Source organism: Somniosus microcephalus, chromosome 4 (assembly GCF_052327205.1).
Source record: "Somniosus microcephalus isolate GS21.2 chromosome 4, FLI_Smic_1.0, whole genome shotgun sequence".
Lineage (NCBI taxonomy): Eukaryota > Metazoa > Chordata > Chondrichthyes > Squaliformes > Somniosidae > Somniosus > Somniosus microcephalus.
The window spans coordinates 347,944,787-347,969,208 of record NC_140990.1 but is presented as its reverse complement, the minus strand read 5'-3'; the positions used below and the strand labels follow the sequence as shown (position 1 = coordinate 347,969,208).

The following is a 24,422-nucleotide window of genomic DNA, read 5'->3' as shown; positions in this document are numbered from 1 at the left end:
GGGTATAAACAGTCAGAATGAGACTGGGTATAAACAGTCAGAGTCAGACTGGGTATAAACAGTCAGACTGAGACTGGGTTTAAACAGTCAGAGTGAGACTGGTTATAAACAGTCAGAGTCAGACTGGGTATAAACAGTCAGAGTGAAACTGGGTATAAACAGTCAGAGTGAGACTGGTTATAAACAGTCAGAGTGAGACTGGGTTTCAACAGTCAGAGTGAGACTGGGTATAAACAGTCAGAGTCAGACTCTGTATAAACAGTCAGAGTCAGACTGGGTATAAACAGTCAGAGTCAGACTCGGTAGAAACAGTCAGAGTGAGACTGGGTATAAACAGTCAGAGTGAGACTGGGTATAAACAGTCAGAGTCAGACTGAGTATAAACAGTCAGAGTGAGACTGGGTATAAGCAGTCAGAGTCAGACTGGGTGTAAACAGTCAGAGTCAGACTGTATCTTACACTTGACCTTTGGGGAGTGACAGAGCTTTTCCGCTAAACCTTCATCTCTTTCTGTCTGCTTCCCCTAGGGGACATTGGCGGTCACATGGGTCTGTTCATTGGGGCGAGTATCCTGACCATCCTGGAAATCATCGATTACATCTATGAGGTGAGCTGATCATTGCCTCTCTCTGCATTCCCCAGTGAGTTACAATTTCAGCAACTTCCACAAGCAAGGACCCGGTGACCATGTCAGTTAAAGTTGTGGAACACTACCTCCAGTGTGGGACTGAGCCCCGGGGAGCACCGCCCAGTGTGGGATTGAACCCCGGGCAGCACCGCCCGGTGTGGGACTGAGCCCCGGGGAGCACCGCCCGTTGTGGGACTGAACCCCGGGCAGCACCGCCCGGTTTGGGACTGAGACCGGGAGAGCACCGCCCAGTGTGGGACTGAACCCCGGGCAGCACCGCCCGGTGTGGGACTGAGCCCCGGGGAGCACCGCCCAGTGTGGGACTGAGCCCCGGGGAGCACCGCCCGGTGTGGGACTGAGGCCCGGGGAGCACCGCCCGGTGTGGGACTGAGGCCCGGGGAGCACCGCCCAGTGTGGGACTGAGCCCCGGGGAGCACCGCCCAGTGTGGGACTGAGCCCCGGGGAGCACCGCCCGGTGTGGGACTGAGGCCCGGGGAGCACCGCCCGGTGTGGGACTGAGGCCCGGGGAGCACCGCCCGGTGTGGGACTGAGGCCCGGGGCCCCGGAGAGCACCGCCCGCTGTGGGACTGAGCCCCGGGGAGCGCCGCCCGGTGTGGGACTGAGCCCCGGGGAGCACCGCCCGATGTGGGACTGAGCCCCGGTCAGCACCGCCCGCTGTGGGACTGAGCCCCGGGGAGCGCCGCCCGGTGTGGGACTGAGCCCCGGTCAGCACCGCCCAGTGTGGGACTGAGCCCCAGATGTCCGGAGTGAGGGGGAGGGGAGGATGAAGGGAGGGGAAGGGAAGGATGTCCGGAAGGGGAGGGGAGGATGGAGGGAAGGGAGGATGGAGGGAGGGAGGGGGAGGGGAGGATGGAGGGAGGGGGAGGGGAGGATGTCCGGAGGGAGGGGAGGGGAGGATGTTCGAATGGAGGGGGGGAGGATGGAGGGAGGGAGGGGGAGTGGAGGATGGAGGGAGGGAGTGGGAGGGCAGGGCATTCTGGAGGGGGAGGGTGAACAGCCAGTTGTCGTGGTGCATATAGGCACCGACGATATAGGTAAAAAATGGGATGAGGCCATAAAAGCTGAATATAGGGAGTTAGGAGGTAAATTAAAAAATAGGACCTCAAAGGTAGTAATCTCAGGATTGCTACCAGTGCCACGTGCTAGTCAGAGTAGAAATAGAAGGATATTTCAGGTGAATACATGGCTAGAGGAATGGTGCAAGGGGGTGGGATTCATATTCCTGGGACATTGGAACCGGTTCTGGGGGAGGTGGGACCAGTACAAAGCGGACGGTTGTCACCTGGGACGGACTGGGACCGATGTCCTAGGGGGAGTGTTTGCTAGTGCTGTTGGGGAGGGTTTAAACTAAAATGGCAGGGGGTTGGGAACCTGAGCAGGGAGACAAAGAAAAGGGAAACAAGGATAGAAGCAAAAGACAGGAAGGAGAAAAGCAAAAGCAGCAGTCAGAGAAATCAAGGGTTTAAATCAAACAGGGCCACAGTAAATAATAATTCTAAAAGGACTGAATGTTAAAAAAACAAGCCTGAAGGCTTGGTGTCTTAATGCGAGGAGCATTCATAATAAGATGGAGGAATTTGCTGTGCAAATAGATGCAAACGGATATGATGTAATTGGAATTATGGAGACATGGCTCCAGGGTGACCAAGGCTGGGAATTCAACATCCAGGGGTATTCAATATTCAGGAAGGACAGGCAAAAAGGAAAAGGAGGTGGGGTAGCATTGCTGGTTAAAGAGGAGATTAACACAATAGTAAGGAAGGATATTAGTAGCTCTGATGATGTGGAATCTGTATGGGTAGAGCTGAGCAATACCAAGGGGCAGAAAACGTTAGTGGGAGTTGTATACAGACCCCCAAACAGTAATGCTGAGGTTGGGGATGGCATTAAATGGGAAATTAGAGACACGTGCAATAAGGGCACAGCAGTTATCATGGGTGACTTCAATCTACATATAGATTGGGCTAGCCAAATTAGTAACAATAATGTGGAGGAGGAATTCCTAGAGTGTATACGGGATGGTTTCCTGGACCAATATGTTGAGGAACCAACTAGAGATCAGGCCATCTTAGACTGGGTATTATGTAATGAGAAAGGATTAATTAGCAATCTTGTTGTGTGAGGCCTCTTGGGGAGGAGCGATCATAATATGATAGAATTTTTCATTAAGATGGAGAGTGAAGTAGTTGATTCAGAGCCTAGGGTCCTGAATTTAAATAAAGGAAACTACGAAGGTATGAGGCGCGAGTTGGCTCGGATGGATTGGGGAATGTTGCTTAAAGGGTTGACGGTGGATAGGCAATGGTAAACATTTAAAGATCGCATGCATGAACTACAGAATTTTTACATCCCTGTTTGGCATAAAAATAAAACAATAAAGGTAACTCAACCGTGGCTAACAAGGGAAATTAGGGATAGCATAAGATCCAAGGAGAGGACAGATAATTTGGCCAGAAAAAGCAGTAAACCTGAGGATTGGGAGCAGTTTACGATTCAGCAAAGGAGGACAAAGGGATTAATTAAGAGGGGGAAATAAATTATGAGAGTAAGCTTGCAGGGAACATAAAAACTGACTGTAAAAGCTTCTATAGATATGTGAAGAGAAAAAGATTGGTGAAGTCAAGCATAGGTCCCTTGCAGTCAGAATCAGGGGAATTTATAATGGGGAACAAAGAAATGGCAGACCAATTAAATACATACTTTGGTTCTGTCTTCACAAAGGAGGACACAAATAACCTCCCAGAGATGTCGGGGAACATAGGATCTGATGAGAGGGAGGAACTGAATGAAATCAGTATTTGTAGGGAAATGGTGTTAGGGAAATTGATGGGACTGAAGGCCGATAAATCCCCAGGGCCTGATAACCTACATCCTAGGGTACTTAAGGAAGTGGCCCTAGAAATAGTAGATGCATTGCTAGTCATCTTCCAAAATTCTATATGGAACAGTTCCCATGGATTGGAGGGTAGCTAATGTTACCCCACTATTCAAAAAAACTAGTAGAGAGAAAACGGGGAATTATAGACCGGTAAGCCTGACATCGGTAGTGGGGAAAATGCTAGAGTCCATTATAAAAGATGTAATAGCAGAGCACTTGGAAAACAGTGACAGGATCGGACAAAGTCAACATGGATTTACAAAAGGTAAATCGTGCTTGACTAATCTACTGGAATTTTTTGAGGATGTAACTGGTAGAATAGATAAGGGAGAACCAGTGGATGTGGTGTACTTGGACTTTCAGAAGGCTTTCGATAAGGTCCCGCATAAGAGATTAGCGTGTAAAGTTAAGGCACATGGGATTGGGGGCAAGGTATTGTCTTGGATAGAGAACTGGTTGGCAGACAGAAAGCAAAGAGTTGGAATAAACGGGTCCATTTCCGAGTGGCAGGCAGTGACTAGTGGGGTAACGCAGGGATCGGTCCTTGGATCCCAGCTACTCAATTTCAATTTTATTTGTCACATAACCAAATTCAACAAGTGAAATCCAGTCAGTGAAATGCTTTTTTCTTAATGAGCCGAGCGCACTAAGCAGCAAAGGACACTTAGCTGCCTGGTACGCACGGAGCCCGCAAGGACGGCAGCCATCTTCATCGGCGCCATCACAATAGGGTCCGCTCTTGCCTCGCTCCGCCTTTCCCGCATTTCTGCCCGACAATCTTCAGCCGCCGTGGTACGACGCCATCTACTGGGCTGACAGCGACTCTTTAATGTCCTCTCCATGGCGCTGGTGACTCTAGTAGCCTGCGTGTCTCCTCCACACACCTGGCCTGCACATTACCCCTGGCTGTCACACTTGGCGTCCTGGTAACCAGGTTCCTCTCCGGCTCCCGCTCCTTTCAAACTGTCCTCTCCGGCCTCTCATAATATATATACATATATATATATATAAATGATCTAGATGAGGGAACTAGATGTAATATCTCCAAGTTTGCAGACGACACAAAGTTGGGTGGGCGTGTGTGCTGTGAGGAGGATGCCGTGAAACTCCAGTATGATTTGGACAGGTTGGGTGATTGGGCAATAACATGGCAGATGCGGTATAATGTGGATAAATGCGAGGTTATCCACTTCGGTGGCAAAAACAGGAAGACAGATTATTATCTGAACGGCAATAGATTGGGAGAAGGGGAAGTGCAACGAGACCTGGGTGTCCTTGTGCACCAGTCGCTGAAGGTAAGCATGCAGGTGCAGCAGGCGGTTAAGAAGGCAAATGGTATGTTGGCCTTCGTAGCGAGAGGGTTTGAGTACAGGAACAAGGATGTCTTGCTACAGTTGTACAGGGCCTTGGTGAGACCACACCTTGAGTATTGTGTGCAGTTTTGGTCGCCTTATCTGAGGAAGGATGTTCTTGCAATGGAGAGAGTGCAGCGAAGATTCACCAGACTGATACCTGGGATGGCAGGAATGACGTATGAAGAGAGATTGGGTCGATTGGGCTTATACTCACTGGAGTTTAGAAGAATGAGAGGGGATCTCATTGAAACTTATAAAATTCTAACAGGACTGGACAGACTAGATGCAGGAAGGATGTTCCCAATGGCCGGGGTGTCCAGAACCAGGGGTCACAGTCTAAGGATAAGGGGTAAGCCATTTAGGACTGAGATGAGGAGGAATTTCTTCACCCAGAGAGTGGTGAACCTGTGGAATTCTCTACCACACAAGGCAGTTGAGGCCAATTCATTAAATATATTCAAGAAGGAGTTTGATATATTTCTTAAGGCTAAAGGGATCAAGGGATATGGGGAGAAGGCAGGGACAGGGTACTGAATTTGGATGATCAGCCATGATCTCATTGAATGGTGGAGCAGGCTCGAGGGGCCGAATGGCCTACTCCTGCTCCTATCTTCTATGTTTCTATGTCCGGAGGGAGGGAGGGGGGATGGAGGGAGGGATGGAGGGGGGATGGGGGGAATGGAGGGGGGGAGGGGGGATGGGGGGGAATGGAGGGGGGGATGGAGGGAGGGCAGAATGTCCATCCCACTGTGATGACTGAACAATATATTATTGTTGTGCAGCTAACCCGGGACAAAGTGCGCCGAATGCTGCATCCCCACCGCCCCTCTCCGAAAAAAACCCAGGACCGCATCGCAACCCTTGTCCTGGACGACCTCAAACTGGTGAGTAACTGCAAGCATTCCATTTCTACAGCACCTCTCTCCACCTCAGGTCACCCAAAGTGCTTTACAGCCAATGAAATGCTTTTGAAGTGTGGTCACTGTTGTAATGTGGGAAACACGGCAGCTAATTGGCGCGCAGCAAGATCCCACAGACAGCAATGAGCAGATAATCTGTTTTAATGAGGTTGATTGAGGGATAAATATTGGCCCAGGACACCGGGGAGAACTCCCCTACTCTTCTTCGAAATAGTGCTCTGGGATCTTTTACATCCACCTGAGAGAGCAGACGGGGCCTCGGTTTAACGTCTCATCTGAAAGACGGCACCTCTGAAAGTGCAGCACTCCCTCAGTACTGACCCTCCGACAGTGCAGCGCTCCCTCAGTACTGCACCTCCAACAGTGCAGCACTCCCTCAGTACTGACCCTCTGACAGTGCAGCGCTCCCTCAGTACTGCCCCTCCGACAGTGCAGCACTCCCTCAGTACTGCCCCTCCGACAGTGCAGCACTCCCTCAGTACTGCCCCTCCGACAGTGCAGCGCTCCCACAGTACTGCCCCTCCTACAGTGCAGCGCTCCCTCAGTACTGCCCCTCCGACAGTGCAGCGCTCCCTCAGTACTGCCCCTCCGACAGTGCAGCGCTCCCTCAGTACTGCCCCTCCAACAGTGCGGCGCTCCTTCTTCCGATTAGGCAGTCTGCAGCCTTCCGGTCTCAATATCGAGTTCAACAATTTCAGATCATAACATCGGCCCCCATTTCATTTTCACTTATATTTTTCCACTCCTTTCCTTTCCCACCCCCCCTTTCCTTTTGTTTCTCTCTCACACCTGGCAGCTATCTTTTGCCCTGCCAGTACACTTTACACCCAATCACAGCCTATTACCATCTCGTCCAGCTTCTAATCTCTTTTACTTCTTTTGGTTCTTTTATTCTTTTCTCCGATCGCAGCCCTGCCTTCGATCTAGTTCCTTTTCTCTCCAGTTTTGAAGAAGGGTCAAACCCGAAACGTCAACTCAAATTTCTCTCCACGGATGTTGCCTGACTTGCAGTGCAGCACTCCCTCAGTACTGCCCCTCCGACAGTGCAGCAATCCCTCAGTACTGCCCCTCCGACAGTGCAGCGCTCCCTCAGTACTGACCCTCCGACAGTGCAGTGCTCCCTCAGTACTGCCCCTCCGACAGTGCAGCGCTCCCTCAGTACTGCCCCTCCGACAGTGCAGCTCTCCCTCAGTACTGCCCCTCCGACAGTGCAGCACTCCCTCAGTACTGCCCCTCTGACAGTGCAGCACTCCCTCAGTACTGCCCTCCGACAATGCAGCTCTCCCTCACTACTGACCCTCCGACAGTGCAGCGCTCCCTCAGTACTGACCCTCCGACAGTGCAGCACTCCCTCAGTACTGCCACTCCGACAGTGCAGCGCTCCCTCAGTACTGCCCCTTCGACAGTGCAGCTCTCCCTCAGTACTGCCCCTCCGACAGTGCAGCACTCCCTCAGTACTGCCCCTCTGACAGTGCAGCACTCCCTCAGTACTGCCCTCCGACAATGCAGCTCTCCCTCACTACTGACCCTCCGACAGTGCAGCGCTCCCTCAGTACTGACCCTCCGACAGTGCAGCACTCCCTCAGTACTGCCCCTCCGACAGTGCAGCGCTCCCTCAGTACTGCCCCTCCGACAGTGCAGCTCTCCCTCAGTACTGCCCCTCTGACACTGCAGAACTCCCTCAGTACTGACCCACCGACAGTGCAGCACTCCCTCAGTACTGCCCCTCCGACAGTGCAGCACTCCCTCAGTACTGCCCCTCCGACAGTGCAGCACTCCCTCAGTACTGCGCCTCCGACAGTGCAGCACTCCCACAGTACTGCCCCTCCTACAGTGCAGCGCTCCCTCAGTACTGCCCCTCCGACAGTGCAGCGCTCCCACAGTACTGCCCCTCCAACAGTGCGGCGCTCCCTCAGTACTGCCCCTCCGACAGTGCAGCGCTCCATCAGTACTGACCCTCCGACAGTGCAGCACTCGCTCAGTACTGCCCCTCCGACAGTGCAGCGCTCCCTCAGTACTGCCCCTCCGACAGTGCAGCTCTCCCTCAGTACTGCCCCTCCGACAGTGCAGCACTCCCTCAGTACTGCCCCTCCGACAGTGCAGCACTCCCTCAGTACTGCCCCTCCGACAGTGCAGCACTCCCTCAGTACTGACCCTCCGACAGTGCAGCGCTCCCTCAGTACTGACCCTCCGACAGTGCAGCACTCCCTCAGTAGTGCCCCTCCGACAGTGCAGCGCTCCCTCAGTACTGGCCCTCCGACAGTGCAGCTCTCCCTCAGTACTGCCCCTCTGACAGTGCAGCACTCCCTCAGTACTGACCCACCGACAGTGCAGCACTCCCTCAGAACTGCCCCTCCGACAGTGCAGCACTCCCTCAGTACTGCACCTCCGACAGTGCAGCACTCCCTCAGTACTGCCCTCTGACAGTGCAGCGCTCCCTCAGTACTGCCCCTCCGACAGTGCAGCGCTCCCTCAGTACTGCCCCTCCTACAGTGCAGCGCTCCCTCAGTACTGACCCTCCGACAGTGCAGCGCTCCCTCAGTACTGACCCTCCGACAGTGCAGCGCTCCCTCAGTACTGCCCCTCCGACAGTGCCCTCAGTACTGCCCCTCCGACAGTGCAGCGCTCCCTCATTACTGACCCACCGACAGTGCAGCGCTCCCTCAGTACTGACCCACCGACAGTGCAGCGCTCCCTCAGTACTGACCCTCCGACAGTGCAGCACTCCCTCGGTACTGCCCCTCCGACAGTGCAGCTCTCCCTCAGTACTGACCCTCCGACAGTGCAGCGCTCCCTCAGTACAGACCCTCCGACAGTGCAGCACTCCCTCAGTACTGCCCCTCCGACAGTGCAGCGCTCCCTCAGTACTGCCCCTCCGACAGTGCAGCTCTCCCTCAGTACTGCCCCTCTGACAGTGCAGCACTCCCTCAGTACTGACCCACCGACAGTGCAGCACTCCCTCAGTACTGCCCCTCCGACAGTGCAGCACTCCCTCAGTACTGCACCTCCGACAGTGCAGCACTCCCTCAGTACTGCCCTCCGACAGTGCAGCACTCCCTCAGTACTGCCCCTCCGACAGTGCAGCGCTCCCTCAGTACTGACCCTCCGACAGTGCAGCACTCCATCAGTACTGACCCTCCGACAGTGCAGCGCTCCCTCAGTACTGCCCCTCCGACAGTGCAGAACTCCCTCAGTACTGACCCTCCGACAGTGCAGCGCTCCCTCAGTACTGACCCTCCGACAGTGCAGCCCTCCCTCAATACTGACCCTCCGACAGTTCAGCGCTCCCTCAGTACTGCACCTCCAACAGTGCAGCGCTCCCTCAGTACTGACCCTCCGACAGTGCAGCGCTCCCTCAGTACTGCACCTCCAACAGTGCAGCACTCCCTCAGTACTGACCCTCTGACAGTGCAGCGCTCCCTCAGTACTGCCCCTCCGACAGTGCAGCACTCCCTCAGTACTGCCCCTCCGACAGTGCAGCACTCCCTCAGTTCTGCCCCTCCGACAGTGCAGCGCTCCCACAGTACTGCCCCTCCAACAGTGCAGCGCTCCCACAGTACTGCCCCTCCAACAGTGCGGCGCTCCCTCAGTACTGCCCCTCCGACAGTGCAGCGCTCCCTCAGTACTGACCCTCCGACAGTGCAGCACTCCCTCAGCACTGCCCCTCCGACAGTGCAGCGCTCCCTCAGTACTGCCCCTCCGACAGTGCAGCTCTCCCTCAGTACTGCCCCTCCGACAGTGCAGCACTCCCTCAGTACTGCCCCTCCGACAGTGCAGCACTCCCTCAGTACTGCCACTCCGACAGTGCAGCTCTCCCTCAGTACTGACCCTCCGACAGTGCAGCGCTCCCTCAGTACTGACCCTCTGACAGTGCAGCACTCCCTCAGTACTGCCCCTCCGACAGTGCAGCGCTCCCTCAGTACTGCCCCTCCGACAGTGCAGCTCTCCCTCAGTACTGCCCCTCTGACAGTGCAGCACTCCCTCAGTACTGACCCACCGACAGTGCAGCGCTCCCTCAGTACTGCCCTCCGACAGTGCAGCACTCCCTCAGTACTGCCCTCCGACAGTGCAGCACTCCCTCAGTACTGCCCCTCCGACAGTGCAGCACTCCCTCAGTACTGCACCTCCGACAGTGCAGCACTCCCTCAGTACTGCCCTCCGACAGTGCAGCACTCCCTCAGTACTGCCCCTCCGACAGTGCAGCGCTCCCTCAGTACTGACCCTCCGTCAGTGCAGCACTCCATCAGTACTGACCCTCCGACAGTGCAGCGCTCCCTCAGTACTGCCCCTCCGACAGTGCAGCACTCCCTCAGTACTGACCCTCCAACAGTGCAGCGCCCCCTCAGTACTGACCCTCCGACAGTGCAGCGCTCCCTCAATACTGACCCTCCGACAGTGCAGCGCTCCCTCAGTACTGCCCCTCCGACAGTGCAGCGCTCCCTCCGTACTGACCCTCCGACAGTGCAGCGCTCCCTCAGTACTGCCCCTCCGACAGTGCAGCGCTCCCTCAGCACTGCCCCTCCGACAGTGCTGCGCTCCCTCAGTACTGCCCCTCTGACAGTGCAGCGCTCCCTCAGTACTGTCCCTCCGACAGTGCAGCGCTCCCTCAGTACTGCCCCTCCGACAGTGCAGCGCTCCCTCAGTACTGACCCTCCGACAGTGCAGCGCTCCCTCAGTACTGACCCTCCGACAGTGCAGCGCTCCCTCAGTACTGCCCCTCCGACAGTGCAGCGCTCCCTCAGTCCTGCCCCACCGACAGTGCAGCGCTCCCTCAGTACTGCCCCACCGACAGTGCAGCGCTCCCTCAGTACTGCCCCTCCGACAGTGCAGCGCTCCCTCAGTACTGCCCCTCCGACAGTGCGGCGCTCCCTCAGTACTGCCCCTCCGACAGTGCAGCACTCCCTCAGTACTGCCCTTCCGACAGTGCAGCGCTCCCTCAGTACTGCCCCTCCGACAGTGCAGCACTCCCTCAGTACTGCCCCTCCGACAGTGCAGCGCTCCCTCAGTGCTGCCCCACCGACAGTGCAGCGCTCCCTCAGTACTGCCCCACCGACAGTGCAGCGCTCCCTCAGTACTGACCCACCGACAGTGCAGCGCTCCCTCAGTACTGACCCACCGACAGTGCAGCGCTCCCTCAGTACTGCCCCTCCGACAGTGCAGCACTCCCTCAGTACTGACCCACCGACAGTGCAGCGCTCCCTCAGTGCTGACCCACCGACAGTGCAGCGCTCCCTCAGTACTGACCCACCGACAGTGCAGCGCTCCCTCAGTACTGCACTGGTGTGTCTCCCTAGATTTTTGTGCTCAAGTCTCCGGACTGGGACTGTGAGGTGAGAGTGATACCCACTGAGCCATCACAAAATCAACCTCTCGCAACATTTCAGTTGACTGGATGCCCTGTGACAGTTCTGACCGTCCCATCTATTTCACTTTCTGTGTCACAAGCCGCTCCTGAGCTGGGGACCTTGAGTTTAAACTCTGATGGATTGCTGAGTGAATTTGGTGTGTTGTGGAACCGAGAGCGTGTTTTTTCAGAACCTTCCATATTTGTTTTCACAGAGCTCGTGTGAGGCACTGAGACGTAACCCTGAAGGAATGGCCTATGGCACCAACATGCCGCCTCGCCAACCTCAGCACAGGCTACCCTTTGACGACTTTGCTTGTTGACTGTGACCAGAGATAGTGGGCCTTCCCTCCCTCCCTTCCTCTCTCCCTCTCCCTTCCGTCGCTTCCTCCCTCCCTCTCTCCCTCCCTCCCTCCCTCTCTGCCTCCTCCTTCCATCGCTTCCTCCCTCCTTCACTCCCTCCCTCTCTCCCTCATCCTTCCGTCGCTTCCTCCCTCCTTCACTCCCTCCCTCCCTCCCTCTCCCTTCCGTCGATTCCTCCCTCCTTCACTCCCTCCCTCTCTCCCTCCCTCCTTCCCTCCCTCCCCCCTCCTTCCGTCGCTTCCTGCCTCCTTCACTTCCTCCCTCCCTCCCTCTCTCTTCCATCGCTTCCTCCCTCCTTCACTCACTCCCTCCCTCTCTCCCCCCTCCTTCCGTCGCTTCCTCCCTCCCTCCCTCTCTCCCTCCTCCTTCACTCCCTCCCTCCCTCCCTCCTTCCCTCCCTCTCTCCTCCTTCACTCCCTCCCTCCCTCCCTCCCTCCCTCCATCCCTCCCTCTCTCCCTCCTCCTTCACTCCCTCCCTCCCTCCCTCTCTCCCTCCTCCTTCACTCCCTCCCTCCCTCCCTCCTTCCCTCCCTCTCTCCTCCTTCACTCTCTCCCTCCCTCCTTCCTTCCCTCCCTCTCTCCCTCCCCTGAAGACCCATGGTACAGAGAGCCATAGAATCTCTCTTCCTCTCAACCCTCCCACTCCCATCAACCTCTCAGCAGTGAAAACTCAAGCCAAAGTCTCGCACAATACTTGTCAATATTTCCTGCTGCAAACCTCTTTCCAAGGACTTATTTAGTTGCCGTGGTAACCGTCTCCATACAAAACACTTCGCTGGAACTGGAAGCTGCCTCTTCCTTTTTTTTTTAGAGAACTCCGTACACCGAGAGTGAAATTATTGAGCTTCAGCTGAATTGACTTGCCGAGTCTGGCCCGATACCAGACCCTGCGGGTTTTAATGTGGGGGGAAGGGCCTGTTCTCGGCCTAGCATGTTCCAGGCCTGTTGACAATTAATTACATCCCCATTGGCGGCCCACAGAGTGACCCTTATTGTACAATATTCAAGCTAAAAGCTGCCTGTAGCAACTCCCCAGTAGTGAGGCCGTTGAATAGTTGAGCGAAGTGAGGGCTGGGCTGGTCTGGTCTGGGCTGGGCTGGGCTGGTCTGGTCTGGTCTGGGCTGGGCTGGTCTGGTCTGGGCTGGGCTGGCTGCCAGATTCAGGCAGACAATCCCTGCAGCATCTGGGGCAGCGAGGTGCTGAGTAGGCGCCGAGAGTCATGATCAGAATCTAATATTGACTTTTTTTGTACATATGTGGCAACTGCTAGGAGTGAACTCTTATCATTCACATCCTGCGCAGTGTGAGCATCAGATTAGCAACCCTACAGGTCGCACTGTGACCCAGTGTGAGTCCAGTAAAGGCACAGGCCTATATCTGTGCTGTGCGAGGTCCACATTCTCACCGCTCTCCGGCTAAAGCAGTTTCTCCTGAATTCCTGATTGGATTTATTAGTGACTCTCTTATAGTGATGGCCTCAAGTGGAAACAGCTTCTCTACGTCGAGCCCATCGAACCCCTTTCATAATCTTAAAGGCCTCGATCAGGCCACCCCTCAGCCAGCTCTTTTCTAGAGGAAAGAGCCCCAGCCTGTTCGGTCTGTCTCGTTCTCGATGCATTAACTGACCACTGACGGGCTGGTACTCCGCTGACCCTCTGACCTGGAGGGAGTTGGGTTGGACAGCTGCTTGTTTGGTGGCATTGAATTGTGAGCGGAATCCGTGGTCTCTGGGCTGTGTGGATTGTCAGCGCCTCCAACCCAGACCTAGCTCAAGGCTTTCAGATCACCGTGGAACAAAGTCGCTTGTGTGGACAGGGCCAGTGTCTCCAGGGGCCAGGGCCCAGTGTCTCCAGGGGCTAATTCCAGGGCCCAGTGTCCAGGGTCCAGTGTCCAGGGCCCAGTGTCCAGGGCCCAGTGTCCAGGGCCCAGTGTCCAGGGTCCAGTGTCCAGGGCCCAGTATCCAGAGGCCAGTGTCCAGGGCCCAGGGTCCAGAGACCAGTGTCCAGAGGCCAGGGCCCAGTGTCCAGGGGCCAAGGTCCAGGGTCCAGAGACCAGTGTCCAGTGTCCAGAGGTCAGTGTCCAGGGGCCAGTGTCCAGAGGCCAGTGTCCAGGGCCCAGTGTCCAGAGGCCAGTGTCCAGGGGCCAAGGTCCAGGGTCCAGGGGCCAGTGTCCAGGGGCCAAGGTCCAGGGTCCAGAGGCCAGTGTCCAGGGGCCAAGGTCCAGGGTCCAGAGGCCAGTGTCCAGGGGCCAAGGTCCAGGGTCCAGAGGCCAGTGTCCAGGGGCCATGTCCAGAGACCAGTGTCCAGGGGCCAATGCCCAGGGGCCAGTGTCCAAGGCCCAGTGTCCAGGACCCAGTGGCCAGTGTCCAGAGGTCAGTGTCCAGGGGCCAGTGTCCAGAGGCCAATGGCCAGTGTCCAGAGGTCAGTGTCCAGGGGCCAGTGTCCAGAGGCCAGTGTCCATTTCCATTCGCGTACCTTGGCTGCACGCGATATCGGAGCCACCTGAGGCGTCACAGCTGCCTAAAGCCATCTACACCTGTCTGCCCAGACTGAAGGCCCAGAGACATTGGAGAGCCAGACTGCCCCTCTGGGGAGCGGGGTGAGCAGCAGGATTGACCCTGTCATCTCTGCACTTGCCTGTGAATCCAGTCACATTCCCAGTATCACTGCTGTGACCGACCCTTCCCACCGCTCAGCCCAGCTCAGCCCAGAGGGTGACCGCTCCCTGGAACCCAGCGGGACCAGCCTTCCACACAGCCTGCAAGCTCAGTGCTCAGGACTCGCAGCTCCGGGTACCTGGCCTAGAAGCACACCCATTTAAAGGACATTGCATGCAGCATTAACTATAGTCCATCCTCCACATAGCCTCCATCACTGCCCGCGGCTCATGTGCTAAAGGCACTGAGCTCAGTTACTCCCACCGGACCATTTCTGATCTCCACTGACAGACTGGCTTGAAGGACCCACCCTCCGCCCTCTCTCGCTCACACACTGTACATCTAACCCAGGCTGCACCGACCCGGGACAGACTGCTTCCCCACCAGCCGTTCATCACAGCTCCCTCTGTCTCTCACACTCTCTCTGTCTCTCTCTCTCTGTCTCTCACTCTCTCTCTGTCTCTCTCTCTCTGTCTCTCACTCTCTCTCTGTCTCTCTCTCTCTGTCTCTCACTCTCTCTCTGTCTCTCTCGCTCTGTCTCTCACTCTCTCTCTGTCTCTCTCTCTCTGTCTCTCACTCTCTCTCTGTCACTCTCTCTCTGTCTCTCACTCTCTCTCTGTCACTCTCTCTGTCTCTCCCTCTCCCTCTGTCCCTCTCTCCCTCTGTCCCTCTCTCCCTCTGTCACTCTCTCTCTCTGTCTCTCTCTCTCTCCCTCTGTCACTCTCTCTCTCTGTCTCTCTCTCTCTCCCTCTGTCACTCTCTCCCTCTGTCACTCTCTCTCTGTGTCTCTCTGTCTCTGTGTCTCTCTGTCACTCTCTCTCTCTGTCTCTCTCTCTCACTCTGTCTCTCACTCTCTCTCTGCCTCTCTCTCACTGTCTCTCTCTCTCTCTGTCACTCTCTGTCACTCTGTCTCTCCCTCTCCCTCTGTCCCTCTCTCCCTCTGTCCCTCTCTCACTCTCTCACTCTGTCTCTCTCTCTCACTCTGTCTCTCTCTCTCACTCTGTCTCTCTCTCTCTCTCTGTCACTCTCTCTCTCTCTGTCACTCTCTCACTCTGTCTCTCTCTCACTCGTCCATTGCCATCAGTTTGAAGGAGAGACTATTTGGGAGGTTGAGTCAGTGAGAGTAATTATATCCCATCTCCCTCCCCCAGCCTCTGGGTCCAGTGTGTAACCTGAATGCTCTCAGCCTGACCTCCAAATCTATCTAAAGCCGATGGGCTGTTGCACTAAACTCAATCAGTGCTGTAGCTCTGACCATCTTATGGGAATCCTGTGGGAAACACATCCTACACTTAAAGAATCAGAGGAGCATCTCAATTCAGCACCCTGTAGACTGCAGGCTGCTCGGAGGGTGCAGGATGTGGAACCCTCCATTCGTAACTTTGATAAGAGCCATGGGCACCTCCCACGCATGTATGTGTTTGCAATTCTCTCATGTATGTGTGCAATTCTCTCACGTGTGTGCAATTCTCTGTGTGTGCAATTCTCTCATGTGTGTGCAATTCTCTCACGTTTGTGCAATTCTCTCCACGTGTGCGTGTGCACTTCTCACCTGTGCGAGCACCTGTTGTAATGTAGGAAATGCAGCAGCCAATTTGCACACAGCAAGCTCCCACAAACAGCAATGTGATGTTGATTGAGGGATAAATATTGGTCCTCGGACACCGCGGAAAACGCCCCTGATCTTCTTCTAATAGTGCCATGGGATCTTTCACATCAACCTGATAGGACAGACGGGGCCGCAGGTTAACGTTTCATCCAAAAGACAGCACCTCCGACAGTGCAGCACTCCCTCAGTACTGCCCCTCCGACAGTGCAGCACTCCCTCAGTACTGCCCCTCCGACAGTGCAGTGCTCCCTCAGTGCAGCACTCCCTCAGTACTGCCCCTCCGACAGTGCAGCACTCCCTCAGTACTGCCCCTCCGACAGTGCAGCGCTCCCTCAGTACTGCCCCTCCGACAGTGCAGCACTCCCTCAGTACTGCCCCTCCGACAGTGCAGCACTCCCTCAGTACTGCCCCTCCGACAGTGCAGCGCTCCATCAGTACTGCCCCTCTGACAGTGCAGCACTCCCTCAGTACTGACCCTCCGACAGTGCAGCGCTCCCTCAGTTCTGCCCCCCTGACAGTGCAGCTCTCCCTCAGTACTGACCCTCCGACAGTGCAGCTCTCCCACAGTACTGCCCCTCTGACAGTGCAGTGCTCTCTCAGTACTGACCCTCCGACAGTGCAGCTCTCCCTCAGTACTGACCCTCCGACAGTGCAGCTCTCCCTCAGTACTGACCCTCCGACAGTGCAGCACCGGGAGTATCAGCCTGGGTTTCGTGCTGAAGTCTCTGGAGTGGGTCTTGAACCCACGACCTTCTAACTCGGAGGCGAGAGAGTGCTGCCCACTGAGAGAACCCCGGCTGACACCTGACACTTTGAATGCGATTGGTGGGACTGATGATGTATCCGAGATCTTTGAGAGGAAACCCTGAACCATCGTCACTCTCCTCAGCTCGTTTGGCTCGCTGATTAATCTTCGAGTGAGAATCAGAGATATCCTGTACAAGAGCGGGATCATGGAACAACAGGAGGGGAAACGGTTTGTCTAAGTCTAGAGAATGGAGATCAAAGATCATGAAACAGAAATGGGAAGGACCTTATTTTAATATAACGAGAAAACCCTCGCAGCTGTTTTCTAATTCACCCAGTAAATCTGATATTCTGTATGTTTTTAATGCTATGTGTTATAATGTAGATCAGAAAAATGTGGATTATATAATTGTAGCATAACTCAAATATTCTCAATAAATTCAGAAACTGAAAGCCTTTTTGATTTCTTATTTTATAGATAAGTTGGTGCCATTTTTCTTCGAGTGACTAGATCTCCTGGTGTGGTCCTTATCCATTCACACCTGCACCTTCCCTAAACCCAACTCCCACTTTGTGCTGTGGCACATTCCATGGGTTCAGTGGGTGTGGGGTCTGGATCAGCGCTGAAATGCTTGTAGTTTTCATTGGGAAACGAACACCCGTTAAACAAAGCCCCAACATTGGGTCAGCACCTTCCCCCGGTGCCCTGTGGGACTGGGAGCTTCCCCTGGTGCCCTGTGGGACTGGGCCCTTCCCCTGGTGCCCTGTTGAACTCGGCCCTTCCCCTGGTGCCCTGTGGGACTGGGCCCTTCCCCCGGTGTCCTGTGGGACTGGGCCCTTCCCCCGGTGTCCTGTGGGACTGGGCCCTTCCCCCGGTGTCCTGTGGGACTGGGCCCTTCCCCCGGTGTCCTGTGGGACTGGGCCCTTCCCCCGGTGCCCTGTGGGACTGGGCCCTTCCCCTGGTGCAATGTGGGACTGGGCCCTTCCCCTGGTGCCCTGTGGGACTGGGCCCTTCGCCTGGTGCCCTGTGGGACTGGGCCCTTCCCCTGGTGCCCTGTGGGACTGGGCCCTTCCCCTGGTGTCCTGTGGGACTGGGCCCTTCCCCCGGTGCCCTGTGGGACTGGGCCCTTCCCCTGGTGCTCTGTGGGACTGGGCCCTTCCCCTGGTGCCCTGTGGGACTGGGCCTTTCCCCCGGTGTCCTGTGGGACTGGGCCCTTCCCCTGGTGCTCTGTGGGACTGAGCCCTTCCCCTGGTGCAATGTGGGACTGGGCCCTCCCCCTGGTGCCCTGTGGGACTGGGCCCTTCCCCTGGTGCCCTGTGGGACTCGGCCCTTCCCCTGGTGTCCTGTGGGACTGGGCCCTTCCCCCAGTGCCCTGTGGGACTGGGCCCTTCCCCTGGTGTCCTGTGGGACTGGGCCCTTCCCCCGGTGCCCTGTGGGACTGGGCCCTTCCCCTGGTGCTCTGTGGGACTGGGCCCTTCCCCTGGTGCCCTGTGGGACTGGGCCTTTCCCCCGGTGTCCTGTGGGACTGGGCCCTTCCCCTGGTGCTCTGTGGGACTGGGCCCTTCCCCTGGTGCCCTGTGGGACTGGGCCCTTCCCCCGGTGTCCTGTGGGACTGGGCCCTTCCCCCGGTGCCCTGTGGGACTGGGCCCTTCCCCTGGTGCTCTGTGGGACTGGGCCCTTCCCCTGGTGCTCTGTGGGACTGGGCCCTTCCCCTGGTGCCCTGTGGGACTGGGCCTTTCCCCCGGTGTCCTGTGGGACTGGGCCCTTCCCCTGGTGCTCCGTGGGACTGGGCCCTTGCCCTGGTGCAATGTGGGACTGGGCCCTTCCCCTGGTGCCCTGTGGGACTGGGCCCTTCCCCTGGTGCCCTGTGGGACTGGGCCCTTCCCCTGGTGCCCTGTGGGACTGGGCCCTTCCCCCGGTGCCCTGTGGGACTGGGCCCTTCCCCTGGTGCTCTGTGGGACTGGGCCCTTCCCCTGGTGCCCTGTGGGACTGGGCCTTTCCCCCGGTGTCCTGTGGGACTGGGCCCTTCCCCTGGTGCTCTGTGGGACTAGGCCCTTCCCCCGGTGTCCTGTGGGACTGGGCCCTTCCCCTGGTGCTCTGTGGGACTGGGCCCTTCACCTGGTGCCCTCTGGGACTGGGCCCTTCCCCTGGTGCTCTGTGGGACTAGGCCCTTCACCTGGTGCCCTGTGGGACTGGGCCCTTCCCCTGGTGCTCTGTGGGACTGGGCCCTTCACCTGGTGCCCTGTGGGACTGGGCCCTTCCCCTGGTGCTCTGTGGGGCTAGGCCCTTCCCCCGGTGTCCTGTGGGACTGGGCCCTTCCCCCGGTGTCCTGCCCTGTGGAACTGGGCCCTTCCCCCGGTGTCCTGTGGGACTGGGCCCTTCCCCCGGTGCCCCATGGGACTGGGCCTTTCCCCCGGTGCCCCGTGGGACTGGGCCCTTCCCCTGGTGCCCTGTGGGACTGGGCCCTTCCCCCGGTGCCCTGTGGGACTGGGCCTTTTCCCTGGTGTCCTGCACTGTGGGACTGGGCCCTTCCCCTGGTGCCCTGTGGGACTGGGTCCTTCCCCCGGTGCCCTGTGGGACTGGGCCCTTCCCCTGGTGCCCTGTGGGACTGGGCCCTTTCCCCGGTGCCCTGTGGGACTGAGCCCTTCCCCCGGTGCCCTGTGGGACTGGGCCCTTCCCCTGGTGTTCTGCCTTGTGGGACTGGGCCCTTCCCCTGGTGTTCTGCCTTGTGGGACTGGGCCCTTCCCCTGGTGTTCTGCCCTGTGGGACTGGGCCCTTCCCCTGGTGTTCTGCCCTGTGGAACTGGACCCTTCCCCTGGTGTTCTGCCCTGTGGGACTGGGCCCTTCCCCCGGTGCCCTGCCCTGTGGGACTGGGCCCTTCCCCTGGTGCCCTGTGGGACTGGGCCCTTCCCCCGGTGCCCTGTGGGACTGGGCCCTTCCCCCGGTGCCCTGTGGGACTGGGCCCTTCCCCCGGTGCCATGTGGGACTGGGCCCTTCCCCCGGTGTCCTGTGGGACTGGGCCCTTCCCCTGGTGCCCTGTGGGACTGGGCCCTTCCCCTGGTGCCCTGTGGGACTGGGCCCTTCCCCTGGTGTCCTGTGGGACTGGGCCCTTCCCCTGGTGTCCTGTGGGACTGGGCCCTTCCCCTGGTGTTCTGCCTTGTGGGACTGGGCCCTTCCCCCGGTGCACTCTGGGACTGGGCCCTTCCCCTGGTGTCCTGTGGGACTGGACCCTTCCCCTGGTGCCCTGTGGGACTGGGCCCTTCCCCTGGTGCCCTGTGGGACTGGGCCCTTCCCCTGGTGCCCTGTGGGACTGGGCCCTTCCCCTGGTGCCCTGTGGGACTGGGCCCTTCCCCTGGTGCCCTGTGGGACTGGGCCCTTCCCCTGGTGCCCTGTGGGACTGGGTCCTGTTGTATTATTTCAGTGATTCTTCAGCAGGATCCTGGTTATGACATCTCAAACAACAACAGCTGTCAGACGTGAGGAGCTGGAGATGCCAGGAGGGAGCAGGCTGATAAGAGGGGAAATGTTCAGTGGCTGAGTCTCTGGAATTGTTTCTGGCTGTAACGTATCATGTGTTGGATTATTTCCTTTTTTTCTATCACAATACAAATAGAAAAAATAAACAGGTTCTTCACAGAAAATAGCCCAGATCCTTTTGGTACAAACCATTCCCACATTTGCAACATGAATTCAAGTCATTAAATTCAACTACAAGCTGTAGTGTATGTACCTTTAAGAGAGAACTACTTTTACAGCTCCTGTATACTGTAGTACCGGCAGTGACCACACCGGTATATAAGCCTTGAGCATGCCTCTGTACTGTTAGTCTTTAGACTACCCTCCTCCAGTAAACACCTGTTGATTGTTAAGTTACAGCATCCGTGTAGTTATTGGGAAAACATCATACTCTCAGAATCACGGATCTAACAGTGGCGACGAGTATCGTTTCGAACCTACCTGCAACTCTGCATTTCCTTTCAATGATTCGCTCCGGGAGGACAGTGGAAGAAAGTCGAGGCCAGAAGCACGGGCGTCGACCACGAGCAACCGCCCAGTCATCCGGCAGAGAGTGAACATCGCAGGGGAGGCTGTTGAGAGCCGGGCTTGGTTCCCCAACCACGACGATCCAGCAACAGACTGGCAACAGGTACAGCGCAGACCCTTCCCGGACAGCGGCGGCTGGAGCCGACCGACGGCACAGAAAAGGCTGAGCAGCGTCGACGGGGTAAGAGAGAGGGTGAAGCGCACAGGGCGCAGCCGGGGGTTGAAAACCGAGCGGCGTCGAGGAAAAACAAAAAAAAAGAGAGGGTAAAGCAGCAGCCGGGTTCAGGACCGAGCGGCGGCAATGGGAGAGGCGCACAGGAGAACGCGCAGAGCACAGCCAGGGCTCAAGGGCTGAACAGCGTCCACGGGGGAAAGAAAGGAAGTGCGGGAGACGCCATTTTGTGCCAGCGGAGAAGAAGGGAGAGCGCGGGAGACGCCATTTTAGACAGTTAAATCACACCCAGGGATGCCGAAGACTGGCAGTATCACTGCGTTCGACAATGAAGTCGAAGATTGGGCGACATATGTGGAACGCATTGAGGTGTACTGCAGGGCGAATGAAGTGCCAGATGCTAGGAAAGCACTGGTTTTGTTGAATTCCATGGGTGCAAAAACTTATGGCTTACTGTGAAACCTAATAACCACAGAGAAGCCAGTGGATAAGAATTTTGAAAGCATAGTGGAAATCCTACAGGACCACTTAAACCCCACACCGCTGCTGATAGCAGAAAGATTTAAGTTCCACAAAAGGAACCAGCATAAAGACGAAAGCAATGCTGAGTACTTAACGGAACTGCGCAAGCTATCGAAACACTGCCAGTTTGGAGTGGGACTATCAGATACGTTAAGGGACAAGTTTGTGTGTGGGCTTCAAAGTGAAGGAACCCAGAAACGGCTTCTATCAGAAAAGGATCTTACGCTGGACAAGGCTTTCAGCATGGCAGTATCACACGAAGCAGCCGCACGGGGTGCTGCTGAGATACAACGGAGACCACAAAAATATGGCACCAATGAAATGTCATATGGAACAGGGAAGTGTTATCGCTGCGGCAGAACAACACACGACCAGAAGGATTGTTGGTTCAAGGACCAAGTGTGCAGACAGTGTGGAAAAGCAGGACACATAGCAAGAGTCTGCAGGTCAGGGAAGAAAACCAGCAGCAAGAAATCTCCACAGGAGAAGTACAAAAAGGTACACAAGGTGATGGATGTAATGATATCAGCAAATAGAGATGGTATTTGCCTGTTCGATTATGATGCCTTAATAGCATGTTTGTATGTATTGATTGCTTGTGCCTGACCAGCAGAGGGCATGTGACCGAGAGAAGCAAGGCAGTTAGTTTAGTTTCGGTTTTGTTCTAGATGCATCACAGCATCGTGTCTCCTGTAAAAGCTGTATAAAAGAGTTGAACAGACTTTAGATTAAAACTCATTCTCTTTCATAAATGTCTCGTCATTGAACCCACAAAGAAATCAATACAATGGACAGTAGTTCAGATGAACAGAAAAGTGATACAGACTCCGGAAGCAAGGAGCTGGGTTGTCTGAAACTACATAAGGTAATCAAAATGGAGGATCACCAGACTATCTGGGTCACGCTCAAGATAGACGGAGTCCAAGTGAAAATGGAATTGGACACAGGATCAGCCCTAACAGTCATAAACCAAAGGGACTACAAGCGGCTATTTTCACAAATACCCTTGAAAGCTACAGAGATTGTCTTGAAGACGTACATGGGGCAAAAAGTCTACCCAAAGGAAAAATAAGGGTGAAAGTGATATACAAAGGCCAGGAAATACCTAAAATGGACCTATATGTATTGCCAGATGGAGGACCACCACTACTAGGACATGAATGGATCTGGAAGATACAATTAGATTGGCATTCCATACAGGCACTGAAGGTTGAGGCCAAAAAGGATGACGACGTCACACCTGGACGACTGTCAAAAATGCTAACTGATGCACAAGAAGTGTTCCAGGAGGGACTTGGAACACTAAAAGGCATAACAGCGACGATTAAAATAGAGGAAAATGCAAGCCCAAAGTTTTTTAAGGCCAGACCGGTGCCTTATGCGACCCGACCAGCCGTCGAAGCAGAGCTGGAAGGTTTGGAACGTTCAGGAGTACTGTCCAAAGTGGACTGGAGCGAGTGGGCTACACCCATCGTTCCTGTAATGAAGAGGTCGTTGAGTAATACGCCTGGGGAACCAAAGAAGGTCCGCATCTGTGGGGATTTTAAGGTGACAGCGAACCCAGTCCTTTACACGGTACAATATCCACTTCCACGGATTGAGGATATTTTTGCCTCGCTATCTGGAGGTAAACGCTTCACCAAAATTGATCTGGCTCAGGCGTACTTGCAAATGGAGGTAGAAGAAGCCTCGAAACAATACCTCACGATCAACACTCACAAAGGTCTCTAACAATACAACCGGCTGGTGTTCAGGGTAGCATCGGCTCCGGCTATTTGGCAAAGGGCAATGGATCAAGTCCTGCAAGGGATTCCAGGGACCCAGTATTATTTGGACGACATCCTGGTCACGGGCGAAAATGACAGTGATCACCTCGCCAACCTGGAGAAGGTGCTTACTAGATTAAAGGAATATGGGCTACGAGCTAATCGCCACAAGTGCGAGTTTTTCCAGAAGCAGATCTCGTATTGTGGCCACATTATTGATGAAGAGGGGTTACATAAGTCCCCTGAAAAGATTGAGGCAGTAGTCAAGGCTCCAGCACCAGAAAATGTGTCACAACTGAGGTCGTTCCTTGGGCTGGTGAACTACTACCATAAGTTCTTGCCGAATTTGTCTGCAGTATTACACCCACTGAACACCCTACTGCAAACGGGGGTACCATGGAAGTGGAATGACGAATGTAAATGAGCTTTCCAGAAGTGCAAAGATTTGATCACATCAAAAGAGGTGTTGGCCCATTTCAACCCAGCACTACCAATTCGGGTGGCATGTGATGCATCACCCTATGGTATTGGAGCGGTGCTGTCGCACAAATTCCCAGACGGGTTGGAGAGGCCAGTAGCCTTTGCGTCTCGGTCACTAACCTCAGCCGAGCGCAACTACACCCAGATTGACAGGGAGGCCCTCAGCCGAGTATGGGAGTAAAAAAATTCAACCACTATCTGCATGGGCAGAAGTTCACCTTGTTGACTGACCACCAACCACTTGTCTCCATCTTTAATCCAAACAAGGGTGTTCCGGTGATGACTGGACAACGGCTACAAAGATGGTCACTTTTTCTAGGGGTGAACCAATATGAAATCGAGTATAAGGGCACGCAACAGCATGGAAACGCTGATGGGCTATCACGCCTGCCACTGCCTACGGTGGAGGAAGCACCAGCAGTGGACCCTATCGAAATATTTTATTCGTCGATAATTGAACGATTGCCAGTAACTAACGCTGATATAGAGAAGGAGACCCGCAATGATCCGACACTGTCTCGGGTATATGATTTGACGGTGAAGGGATGGCCAACACATGGTGACTCACTGTTGCCAGCATTCTCATCCAGAAGAGAACAGCTGTCAGTATGCCAGGGGACAGTGATGTGTGGATCCCGAGTGGTAATTCCACCCAAGTTAAGGGAGAGAGTGCTCAATGAGCTTCACGAAGGTCATCTGGGAAGGGTGAAAATGAAAAGCCTTGCTAGGGCTTATGTGTGGTGGCCGGGGATCGATCAACAAATCGAGGACCTAACAAAGAGCTGCTCAGGATGCCAGAAGGTCCAAAATGCACCACCACATGCCCCTCTACACCCATGGGAGTGGCCCTCATCTCCATGGCAACGGGTGCATATTGATTTTGCTGGTCCATTCATGGACTCAATGTTCTTAATAG

The 24,422-nt window shown here is 55.6% G+C and overlaps 2 protein-coding genes across 2 annotated transcripts; both read left to right on the top strand.

Annotated features, from left to right (window-relative positions):
- Positions 1-544: 544 nt before the first annotated feature.
- Positions 545-11,826, top strand: LOC147120757 (acid-sensing ion channel 1-like). Its single transcript, XM_085984256.1, has 3 exons — positions 545-607; positions 5,665-5,766; positions 11,362-11,826. The coding sequence occupies exons 1-3, from the start codon at positions 545-547 to the stop codon at positions 11,467-11,469; spliced, it is 273 nt and encodes a 90-aa protein (XP_085840382.1). The 3' UTR covers positions 11,470-11,826.
- A 5,952-nt stretch (positions 11,827-17,778) lies between these two features.
- Positions 17,779-20,002, top strand: LOC147120756 (uncharacterized). Its single transcript, XM_085984255.1, has 4 exons — positions 17,779-17,978; positions 18,690-19,060; positions 19,211-19,444; positions 19,944-20,002. Exons 1-4 carry the CDS (start codon positions 17,779-17,781, stop codon positions 20,000-20,002), a joined length of 864 nt encoding a protein of 287 aa, XP_085840381.1.
- Positions 20,003-24,422: the final 4,420 nt, after the last annotated feature.

Bases quoted from the DNA above. Each gene is read 5' to 3' on its own strand.
- LOC147120756 (XM_085984255.1), top strand. From the start codon at position 17,779: ATGTGGGACTGGGCCCTCCCCCTGGTGCCCTGTGGGACTGGGCCCTTC. The intron at 17,979-18,689 runs GCTCTGTGGGAC...CTGTGGGACTAG, and splicing joins GACTGGGCCCTTCCCCTGGT to GCCCTTCACCTGGTGCCCTG. The intron at 19,445-19,943 runs GTGGGACTGGGC...GTATTATTTCAG, and splicing joins GGCCCTTCCCCCGGTGCCCT to TGATTCTTCAGCAGGATCCT.
- LOC147120757 (XM_085984256.1), top strand. From the start codon at position 545: ATGGGTCTGTTCATTGGGGCGAGTATCCTGACCATCCTGGAAATCATC. The intron at 608-5,664 runs GTGAGCTGATCA...ATTGTTGTGCAG, and splicing joins TCATCGATTACATCTATGAG to CTAACCCGGGACAAAGTGCG. The intron at 5,767-11,361 runs GTGAGTAACTGC...TTGTTTTCACAG, and splicing joins TCCTGGACGACCTCAAACTG to AGCTCGTGTGAGGCACTGAG.